This window comes from Dipodomys merriami, unplaced genomic scaffold (genome assembly GCF_024711535.1).
Source record: "Dipodomys merriami isolate MVZ:Mamm:240054 unplaced genomic scaffold, mDipMer1.0.p SCAF_33, whole genome shotgun sequence".
NCBI classification, from domain to species: domain Eukaryota; kingdom Metazoa; phylum Chordata; class Mammalia; order Rodentia; family Heteromyidae; genus Dipodomys; species Dipodomys merriami.
In genome coordinates, this window is record NW_027204826.1 from 3,661,749 (window position 1) to 3,672,228 (window position 10,480).

The following is a 10,480-nucleotide window of genomic DNA, read 5'->3' on the forward strand; positions in this document are numbered from 1 at the left end:
GGAAGGGAGGAAGGGAAGGAGGGAAGGAGGGAGGGAGAGAGCAGCCAGGTGCCATGGTTCATGGCTATAATCCTAGCTACTCAGGAGGCTGAGATCTGAGGATGGAGGTTAGAAACCAGACCAGGCAGGAACGTCCATGAAACTCTCATCTCCAATTAAGCACTAAAAAAACTGGAAGTGGAGCTGTGGCTCAAATGGCAGAGTGTCAGCCTTGAATTAAAAAGCTCAGGGACAGTGCCAAGGCCCTAACTTCAAGCCCCAGGACTGGCATTTAAAAAAGAAAAAGAAAGGAAAGGAAGAAAGGAGAGAGAGAGAGAGAGAGAGAGAGAGAGAGAGAGAGAGAGAGAGAGAGAGAGAGAGAGAGAGAGAGAGAGAGAGAGCTCCAACAAGCTAGGAGTTGATAGCTAACCCCTGCTACACAGGAGGCTGAGATCTGAGGATCACAGTTCCAAGTCAGGCCGAAGCAGGAAAGTCTATGAGGCTCTTATCTCCAATTAACCATGAAAAAGCCGGAGTGGATCTGTCACTTAAGTGGTAGAACACCAGCCTTGAAGGAAAAAAAGCTGAGACAGAACGCAAGCCCTAAGTTCAATTCCTAGTACCAGTGTGTACACATGTGCGCGTGCACACACTCGTGATCATTCTCATCCCAACTGACGTTAGAGAACATCTGTGTGTGCAGAGCCCTCTCCACACTGGGCTTTCTAGTAGAATTCAAGGCCACGGCCAGGCATCTGGTTTCTGTAGCTCAGAGAATCTGCTCCTGACCCCATGCTCCCAGTCCAAGGCACATGCAGTCACATTTTCTGACCATGTCCTCAATGAGAGCATGTGCACACACACACACACACACACACACACACACACACACACACACACACACACACAGAATAGAGGGCTGGGAAGGTGGCTCAGTGGTAGAGTGCTTGTCTAGCATGCATGAAGCCCTGGGTTCGATTCCTCAGTGACACATACACAGAAAAGCCAGGGCTAGCGCTGTGGCTCAAGTGGTAGGGTGCCAGCCTTGAGCAAAAGAAGCTCAGAGACAGTGCCCAGGCCTGAGTTCAAGCCCCAGGACTGACCACAAAAGGGATTGGAGGGGGGGAGAGAAGGAATGGAGGGAGGGAGGGTGGGTATTGACCTCCTTAGGTGGATCGCCCAGCTATCATCCTGCCTGGATTCCTGAACCAGTTCTAGAAACTGAGTCAGAGCTGAGCACAGAGCCCGCATCTAGGCCGAAGCAGGACTGGCCAGTGGAACAAAGCCCCATCTTCCTGAATGGCTGGATTTCCAGGATGGAGGAGCTGGGGTGGGGGGGCTACAGGGGGGAATCTCTCTCCCAAATAGTGCTGCTGTCCTGGCAAAGGACTCCTTACAACCCTCATCGGGACCTGGGGGAAGAAGAGGATTCTGGGCCTCTTAATGGGGCCCGGAGGGAAGAGATATGATTTTGTGCTAATTCAAAGTCTGGGCTCCATATTCCTTAGTGGGTTTTGTTGTTTTTTATTTCTTGCTCAAGGCTGGTGCTCTACCACTTGCGCCACACCCCCCGCTTCCGGCTTTTTTGGTGGTTCATTGGAGATAGGAGTCTCACTGGCTTTTCCGTCCTGGGTTGGCTTTGAACTGTAGTCCTCAGATCTCAGCCACCCTGAGTGGCTGGGATGGCAGGCGTGAGTCACCGGTGCTGGCTTAAGGGTGGAATTTTGAGCTGAATCCCAGGCCCCCTCCTTCTGGTTCACCTGTTCTCTATTTCTGGGTCTATTAAATCAGCGTGCTTCCTTTCAGACTCCACAGCACACCCCCGCAGCACATGCGTCCCCACCCCCGCCCCGCCCCCATGCAACACAGACACCTGATCTCAGGGAAGTGTGCCAGCTCCCTTTTCCTCCACAGCTAAAGCTACAGCAGTCTTGTCCTTGTGAACCCAGTCCCTGTCCCAGGGGTTCAGGGGTCCATGGACAGTACTCACATGATCACGGACAGATGTGACATGTGTGACATGGCTAGAGGAGTGTTCAGGGTCTGCAGATGCTAACCCCTCCCTCCCTGCCTGCCCAACCTCCCCTGCAGCCTCCTCCTGACCTCACCCCTAAGCAGCACCAGTGGCTCACGCCTGTAATCCCAGCAACTCAGGAGGTGGAGATCTGAGGATCTAGGTTCAAAGCCAGCCCTAGAGAGGAAAATCTGTGAGACTCTTACCTCCCATGCACCACTAGAAGAAAACCAGAAGTGGCGCTGTGGCTCACAGTGGTAGAGCACTAGCCGTGAGCAAAAAGAGCTCAGGGACAGTACCCAAGCCCCAAGTTCAAGCCCCAGGACTGACAACAAACAAACAGAAACAAATCCCACAAAGGACCCTTCAGTGAGGGGCCAGGCCCTTTCTCTTCTTCGTTTTCCTCCTTTGTCCCTTTGCGCCCCCCCCTGCCCCTCCACAAAGAACCCCCGGGGTCAGCAGGCCTAGATCAAAACCATGGTTTATTCACTGTCCACATACAGAAGCCTAGAAAAGAACGCGGTCTCCGCCAGCCAGCCGCGCTTGTGCTGCTCAGCCCGGAGGTCAGCCATCCACCCCTCCGCTGGGAAGAAGAGAAAACCGACCCTAAGGACCCCCTGTCCCTCCCTCTCCCCCCTCCCTCCTTCTCCCCTCCCCCCCCCCACGACCACACAGCACACTGACAGGGACTCCTACGGACCAGAACCACGCGGGGCTAGGCAAAGGGGCACTGCCTGGGGGCGGGGGGGGGGTTCCCAGGGGACACTCAGCTTGCCTCCTGCACCCCTGAAACCAGTATCATGTGGACACCAGATCTCTTGGGCACCGCAATTCAGGGGCAGTAGCAATCATCCAGGGCCGGGCCTCCCCGGGAAGGGGAAGGAGAAGAGGAAGGGGAAGAGGAGGAAGGGGTCCCTCTCCCCCTGTGACCACACCTACACCGCGTTCTAGAAGTGGGGAGGAGGGGTTATAGCACCAGACCCAAAATGTCGCTGTCTTTTGAAAACAACGAAGATCAGAAAATCAGAGCTTGGAGCTGCCAAGCATCCAGAGCGCTGAGTTCGGTTCCTGAACAGAAGTGGGGGCGCAGGGGGAGGAATTAGGGGGCCATTGGAATTTGCTTCCCCATCAGGAAGGGGTTTGGAATGGCCAGCATATGGACAGGTGAGTTGGGGGGTCTCTGGGCTGGCACCCCTGGTGGCCAGGGGAATGAGTGTCGGATGGCCAGAGCCATCACACAAAGGAGGGGGGGCGGGGACTCAGCCCGGCCAGGGGACCAGGGCCATGGCTGGCCAGGGAACAGGTGACCTGGGCCCAGTTCCTGCTGGATGGCTCTACTAGGCCAAGCTGGGCAAGATGAGAAAGGGAGGTGCTAGAGCCCCCGCTGGGGCTCACGCCCCGTCATCCCAGCTGCCGTCAGGAGACTGAGATCTGAGGATCACAGTGTAAGGCCAGCCCAGGCAGCACAGTCCAAGAGACTTTTTATCTCCAATTAACCACTTAAAAAACAAAAAGCCAGATGTGGAGCTGTGGCTCAAGTGGTAGAGCGGTGCTAGCCTTGAGCACAAAAGCTCGGGCCCTCAGTTCAAACCCCAGGACCAGCAGTAAAAAAAAAAAAAAGATTGAGTTAGGTGAGGGGGGGGAGGAAGATGGAGGAGGGAGATGGGAAGGAGGAAGATGGAGGAGGGAGATGGGAAGGAGGAGTAAGGGGAGGTGGGGAGGAGGGTTAGGGGAGATGGAGGAGGGGGATAAGGGGGATGGAGATTAGGGGAGATGGGGAGAGGTTTAGGGGAAGTGGAGGGGGAGATGAGGGGAGGGGGAGGAGGGGGACTGGGGAGGGGTTTAGGGGAGATGGAGAAGAGGGAGGAGGGGAGGTGGAGGAGAGGGATGAGGGGAGGGGGAGGAGAGGGATGAGGGGAGGGGGAGGAGGGGGGCTGGGGAGGGGGAGGGGGGATGAGGGGAGGTGGAGGAGAGGGATGAGGGGAGGGGGAGAGAGGGATGAGGGGAGGGGGAGAAGAGGGATGAGGGGAGGTGGAGGAGAGGGATGAGGGGAGGGGGAGAAGAGGGATGAGGGGAGGGGGGCTGGGGAGGGGGATAAGGATGGAGGGGGAGGGGAGTGAAGCCAGCCCCGGCCTCTTCCTCCGGGACGCGGAGGGCGCCCGTCGGGGCGGGCGGGCCGGCCGGCCGGGGCTCAGCCCGCCGTGTGCCGGTAGTTGCCGTTGATCTCCGGGGTGAGGCTGACGGCCTCGGCGCCCAGGGGCAGCCGGTCGCTGTACTCGGAGCCCGCCTCGAACTCCTCGGCGGCGGCGGCGGCGGCGGGGGCCTTGGACGGCGACCCGTCGGGCGAGCAGGCGGCCAGGCTCGGGGCGGCCGGCGGGGCGGCGCGGGGGTCGCCGTCGTCTCCCTCGGGGGGCTCGTCGTCGGGGGGCTCGCCGCCCGCGCCGCGGGCCCCCGGGTAGCTCCGCTCCGACTCCAGGTAGGAGGCGCGCGGGTCGAAGTCGGCGGCGATGCGCTTCTGCATGGGGTCGGGGGGCTGCGGGCGCAGGATGAGGCGGTAGGGCTTGGCGGGGTGCTTGGCCAGCAGGTGGCAGCAGGCGGCGCCCAGCAGGGGCACCGTGGCCAGCGCCAGCAGGAAGGCGCTGACCGTCACGATGACCAGCAGCGAGGGCAGCTCCTTCTTGGTGGCGAACACCACGCGCACGTGGCACGGCTCGCCCGCCAGCGCCAGGCACACCGAGTAGTTGGTGCCGGGCCGCAGGCCGCGGAACCAGTAGGCGTTGACGCCGTCCTCCACGCGCGACCACTGCACGGCGGCGCCGCCGCCCGCGGGGCACAGGTAGAGGAGGCGCGGGGCGCGGCGCCCGGGGGTCCCGCCGGTCCCGCCCGGGCCCCAGCGCGCCGCCAGCGGCGTCAGCTGCACGCGGGCCTCGCGCTCCGCCACGTCCAGCGCGATGACGCCCAGCTCGAACGCGTGCGGCTTCAGCTCCGCGCTCTGGTTGAACGCGTGGTTGGACACGTAGCGCGTGGGGTCGCCGCGGCCGCAGTGCTGCTCCCGCGCGCCGGCGGCGGGGACCCGCCCTTCCCGCTCCTCCCCCGCGCCCGCCTCTTCCTCCCCTTCCCCTTCCTCCTCCTCCTCCTCCCGCAGCTCCGCGTCCGCCTCCCCGCCGCCGCCGCCCGCCGCCCCGGCCTGGCCCTGGCCTTTGCTGCCTTTGCCCTCGGGTTTGGCGGGCAGCACGCTGTTGTCCCGGCCTTTGGCGGTGGATTTGCGCTCGGGGGTCGGGGCCTGGCCGCCCGCGGGTCCCCCCTCGCCGGGAGCGTGTTTGGGGGGCCCGGCCGCCGCCACGGCCACGCGCACGGCCGTGGAGTTGGAGCCGAGCTCATTGCGCGCCCGGCAGGTGTAGACGCCGGCCTCCTTGGCGCTCAGGGTCGGCACCCACAGGGAACCGTTGGCGAGGGCCACGAAGCGCGGCGCGGCGGGGGGCGCGGGCCAGACCGGGGCGGGCGTGGGGCGCGGGGGCTCCGTCTGCGTGGGCTCGCCCCCCTCCTCTCCCTCCTCCCCGATCTGCTGGTGGGCCGGGTCCCCGTCGCCCTCCCCACTCGGGCCCGGCGCCTCTAAGGTCACGCTGCCCCCCGGGATCTGGAGCTGCCACTGCAGGCGGGGCGCGGGGTGGCCCTCGGCCGCGCAGTGCAGCAGCAGGGCGGTGCCGGGGGGCAGCGGGGATCCGGGGGCCCCCGGCGGCGGCGGCGAGGGCTCGGCGCTCAGGCGCACGCTGGGCGGCGCGCAGGCCAGCGCCGGCAGGCGGTGCACCGGCACGCCGTGCAATTCCGGGGGCGAGGCGCACGCGATGGAATCCAGCTCTGGCAGCGAGACGCGCGTGCTGGCGGCCCAGGCCTGCAGCCACACGAGGCCGCAGCCGCAGTGGAAGGGGTTGTGGTAAAGCTGCAGGTGCGACAGGGCGCTCAGGGCGTCGAAGGTGCCGGGCTCCAGCGTGCGCAGCCGGTTGTTGTTGATGCGCAGGGAGCGCAGGTCCGGCAGCGTCCCGAGCGCGTCCCGGGGCAGCGAGCCCAGCCGGTTGTGGTTCATTTTGAGCAGCTGCAGCGCGCTCAGATTGCGCAGATCGCTCCAAGGGAAATTAGAGATGAGGTTGTGGCTCAGGTCGAGATTCTTGAGCTGGCTCAACACGGCCAGAGCCCCCGGTTCCACCGTGCGCACCTCGCTGTGCGCCAGCCACAGCGACGTGACCTGGGTGACGTTGGCGAAGGCCCCTCGCCGCAGCACCGCGATCTTGTTGGCCGACAGGCTGAGCGTGGTCACGTTGGCTGGCAAACCTTCGGGCACCTCGCGCAGATCCTTGTACGCGCAGTCCACGAACTGATGGGCGTACTTGTCCACGCAGGCGCACGGCTCCGGGCACGCGCCGGCCACTCCTAACAGTGCCCACGCCAGCCACAGGCCGCGCACGGGCGCCATCGCAGCTCCTGCAAATGGAAGCCGAGAGAAGGGGCGGGGGTGGGGGGAGGTGACCGAGGGCCCCTTCTATAGAGCTTTGCGCTCCCCCCACCCCCCACACACACCTTGGATGCCTGCAATAATACCCTCTGTGCCCAGGGACCTCTTCCGATCATCAGTGGGGCTTAATAAAGGTCGTAGAAATGCAAAGGGACAGCCAGGCTCATCCCCGCCATCCTAGCTACTCTGGAGGCTGAGATCTGAGGATCACCGTTCAAAGCCAGCCTGGGCAGGAAAAGTCCATGAGATACTCATCTCCAATTAATCACAGAAAAAGCTGGAAGTGGCGCTGTGGCTCAAGTGGTAGAGGACTAGCCCTGAGCACAAAGAGGTTCAGGGACAGTGCCCAGGCCCCCGGGTTCAAGCTCCAGGACCCGCAAAAGAAAGAAGAAAAGAAAGAGGGAGGAAAGAAATGCAATGGGCTTTTTTGGGGGAGGGTGTCCTGAATTCCTTTTCCAGAATGTATGAACCATGCTCTCCCCCCCCAACCCCTTCACCATAGACTTGCCCCACCCCCAGGTTCCCTCCCTCCACCACTCTCCTTTCTTTTTTCTCCTCCCTCCCTCCTTCCTGCCCTCCCTCCCTCTCTCCCTCTCTTTCTTTTCTTTCTTTCTCCTGCTGGTCCTAGGGCTTGAACTCAAGGCCTGGGCGCTGTCCCTGAGCTTTTGTGCTCAAGGCTAGCGCTCTACCACTTCAGCCACCGCGGCACTTCTAGCTTTTTGCCAGGTCGTTGGAGAGAAGAGTCTCACGGACTTTCCTCCCCTGGCTGGCTTTGAACTGTGGTCCTCAGATCTCAGCCTCCTGACTAAGTTAGGATGACAGGCGTGAGCTACAGCACCTCACTTCCCAGACTCTGTCCCTCAGTTTTCCTTGGCCCAGGTGGGATGAAGGGGTGGCCCAGAGGGGATCTCCTGGTCCCTGCCGCCCTGTCGGGGATGCTTTTGTGCCACGTGCATTGCTGGTGCACACGCCCCGCACAGACACACAAAGATACAAACAGAAGCGAACGTGGCCACGCAGCTGGCGGGCTCTGTATTATCCGGAGGTTCGTAAGGCAGTGGCTAGACACAACACGTAAGCGCCCAGACACCCACGCCACACACCCCGGAGACTTCATTGTTCTCTCCGTGACACGCAGCCTTCGCCTAGCATTCTCCACCACCACGCGCAAGTGCGTTCTGGTTCATTTGTGCGACTCGCCAGACAGACACAAGGACACACGTCCTCACACGAACTCACACCCACATTCGGACACAGGCGCACACAACCACCTTGAGCAGCGGGGCGATCCCGGAGAACTGGGAGCTGGGGACATGGGGTCTAGGGGAGCCCCCCTTCCTCTAGCATAGCATTCTCCAGACTGTGAAGTTGTGGGTCCCCAGCCTGCAGCCCCTCACCCCCAACCCCAGGCAGGACAGCTCCAGGGTGACCTCGTGGAAAACGAAAAGCGTCTCCCCTTCTCCACCCCCCCCCCCATGCCTGGACCAGGGATGCGACTACAAAGCTGGATCTGCACACAAATCTCAAACCGCTCCTGGGAAAGGAGGGGTCCCTGGCCAACAGGTTTGGGGGCCACTAGTGAAATGCAAGCGCTTTCCATGGCTCCATAATGCCTGGAGCAGCACCCCCCTCCATACACGCCCCATAAAACTTCACCCCTAGCCCCACAAACATTTAGAGACTCCCCGCCCCCTACTTGGGGTGCCCGGTCAGGTTTGGCAGCGCCCCTGTCAAACCCCATCTTTGAGATCTCGAGTCCCCTCCTCGGCCTTGGTCCTGGGGACCCCACCCTTCCTAGGCTCCCAGTTTTTCTTAGTGTGTGTGTGGAGGGGGCCTAGGGGTGTCGATGTGCCAGGCCAGATCTACCCTGCCTGGGCTGAGGTTTGAGGGGCGCCGCCTCCCGCATAGCTTACCTGCCGCTCGCCGGCTCTCAGGACGCGCAGCCTGTGGGGCGCACCCCTTTCCGCGTCCCGGAGTTGTGTCGCCAATGTCGGGTCCGAGAGAGCCGCGCCCGCATGGGTTGTCGAGGCTGCGATGGGAAGCGGGAGAGGGGACACGGGCTAAGTTTGAGGTTCCCCACCCACCCCAAGTCTTACTCCACTTCTCCTCCTTTCAGATCGGTGCCCCCCCCCTCCCGCCTAGTCCTCGCGGGCGGGCGGGCGAGGACGGCGAGACCCCGCGCGTGCGTGCGCCCGGGCGCCGCGGGAGCGCGCGCAGCCTCTCCCACCCTCCTGCGGCTTCCGCATTTGTGGAAAGCCTCAGCGATCCTCCCCCCCGGGGTGGGGGGGAGCGCCCCTGCCCACCTCCGTCCCCCCCACCTCCTCCTCACAACGCAATCGCAGACCTGTCCCCATCCCCACTGGCACCGAGACGCACTCTCCACGCCATCCCCCTCTGCGGGGCCGGGATCGGGGCGCCGTGGGGGGTCCCCCCGCTTCTCGCTACCCGGCCCCCGCATGGTCCCCCTCACACCTTCGCCCTGACACTCGCGCGGGTCTCGATCTCGCACGCGCGCGCATCCACGCTCACCCCACGCGCCCGGCCCGCCGGCGCCCGGAGCTGCGCTGCTGCCGGGGTTTTGTGGTTGTTGTTGTTGTTGTTGGGTTTTTTCTTTTCTTCTTTTTACGGCCTGCAACACGTGAGACAAACCATCTTGGAGGCATTTAGGGGGAAAGAAGGGCGGTGCACAAAGGGGGCGTGTCCTCGCCCTTACACACGCACACACGCGCGCACACACTCATTTTCCGCTCTCAGTGTTTTCTCCCCCCCCCCCTTTCCTTTTATACATGCAAAAGGCAGTGGCGCAGAAAAGATCTCCGGCGGGACCGGCCGAGCCGGAGCGCGCGGCACCGCCCGCCCGCCCGCACCCTCCCATGCATAATTGATGGTGCGGGCCCAGCGCCCCCCCCCCCGCCTCCCCGCCCCGCCCCCCCGCCCCCGGCCCGCCGTCGGTCCGGCCCCGCGTGCCGCCGCCCCGACTCTGGCCGCCGTCTGGGGTCTTTTGTGACGGCGGGGAGGTCGGGGTGTGGGGTGTGGGGAGGAGGGAGGGCTAGCCTGGGCTCCGCGCTGGACCCGCAGGCTGGCTCTCCCGGTGAATGGGGGGGCATGGAGCTGAGTGGGGTGCTGCGGCCGGGGCAGAGGTGGTAACACAATGTCAGCCTCCACCCCTCACCGCCCTCAGCCTCCTCTCCCTCCCTCTCTCTCCCTCTCTCCCCCCTCCCCCGCCCTAACCTGTCCCCCAGGCTCACACAACAGCTGGTCGCGTTGCGGACTCGCTCAGTTCCCGCACTGCTGCGAAACCCTGACATTTCCCTCCGCGCGAAGGAGGGGGGCGGAGGCGCGAGCACGCGGAGACATTTGGCTGAACCGGCTCCTTCCTCCTCCCCCTCCTCCCCCTCCTCCTCCCCTCCCCCTCCTCCCCCTCCTCCCCCTCCTCCCCCTCCCCCTCCTCCCCCTCCTCCCCCTCCTCCCCCTCCTCCTCCTCCCCCTCCCCCTCCTCCCCCTCCCCCCCAGCACGCGGGGGGGGACCAGGCTCTGAGAGGCACACAGAGCCCCCCTCCCCCACCCCACCCCCGTCCCGTAAACCCCGCGATCTCGGGGCGCGCGTGGCTCCCACCGCAGCCCTCGCCTTCCTCGGCGGGTCGATGGCGGGGTGCGGGGCCTCCGCGCCGCGCAGATCGATACCCCGATTTGCGTGTTAAAGCATTTTAATGAGCGCGGGGGAGATGGGTGCGGGGGGGGGGAGGAGGGCGATCGGCGGGGACGGGGCGTCCGGAGAGACACCCCACCGCACCCCACCGCACCCCACCCTCCCCACCCCACGCCCGGGTTCTGTAAATCAAACACGAAGAGTGTGGAGCCCGCTGGGGGCGCAGGGAGGGGTCCCCCTCTCCCTCTCCTTCACTCCGGCCGCAGCCCGCGCGTTCCTCTCAGCCAAGATTCGAACCCAGAACTTCAGGCCTGGGGGTGGGGTCCCC

General features: G+C 63.8%; 1 protein-coding gene across 3 annotated transcripts; it reads right to left on the bottom strand.

Annotated features, from left to right (window-relative positions):
* Positions 1–2,635: 2,635 nt before the first annotated feature.
* On the bottom strand, positions 2,636–9,870 carry Islr2 (immunoglobulin superfamily containing leucine rich repeat 2). 3 transcript variants are annotated; one of them, XM_070042910.1, is made up of 4 exons: positions 9,752–9,870; positions 8,976–9,132; positions 8,417–8,532; positions 2,636–6,472 (listed from the first exon to the last, which is right to left on the bottom strand). In XM_070042910.1, exons 2-4 carry the CDS (start codon positions 9,020–9,022, stop codon positions 4,185–4,187), a joined length of 2,451 nt encoding a protein of 816 aa, XP_069899011.1. In that variant the 5' UTR covers positions 9,023–9,132; positions 9,752–9,870; the 3' UTR covers positions 2,636–4,184. The 3 variants fall into 3 exon arrangements, with proteins under 3 accessions (XP_069899011.1, XP_069899012.1, XP_069899010.1); XM_070042911.1 differs by having other exon boundaries at positions 9,735–9,870; XM_070042909.1 differs by lacking the exon at positions 9,752–9,870 and having other exon boundaries at positions 9,033–9,257.
* Between the last annotated feature and the right edge of the window lie 610 nt (positions 9,871–10,480).

Excerpts from the sequence above, each read along its gene's own strand:
- Islr2 (XM_070042909.1), bottom strand. The coding sequence starts at position 9,166 with ATGCCTCCAAGATGGTTTGTCTCACGTGTTGCAGGCCGTAAAAAGAAG. Across the intron at positions 8,533-9,032 it reads CGGCGGGCCGGGCGCGTGGG|CCTCGACAACCCATGCGGGC; the intron begins GTGAGCGTGGAT and ends TTCCCATCGCAG. Across the intron at positions 6,473-8,416 it reads TGAGAGCCGGCGAGCGGCAG|GAGCTGCGATGGCGCCCGTG; the intron begins GTAAGCTATGCG and ends TTCCATTTGCAG.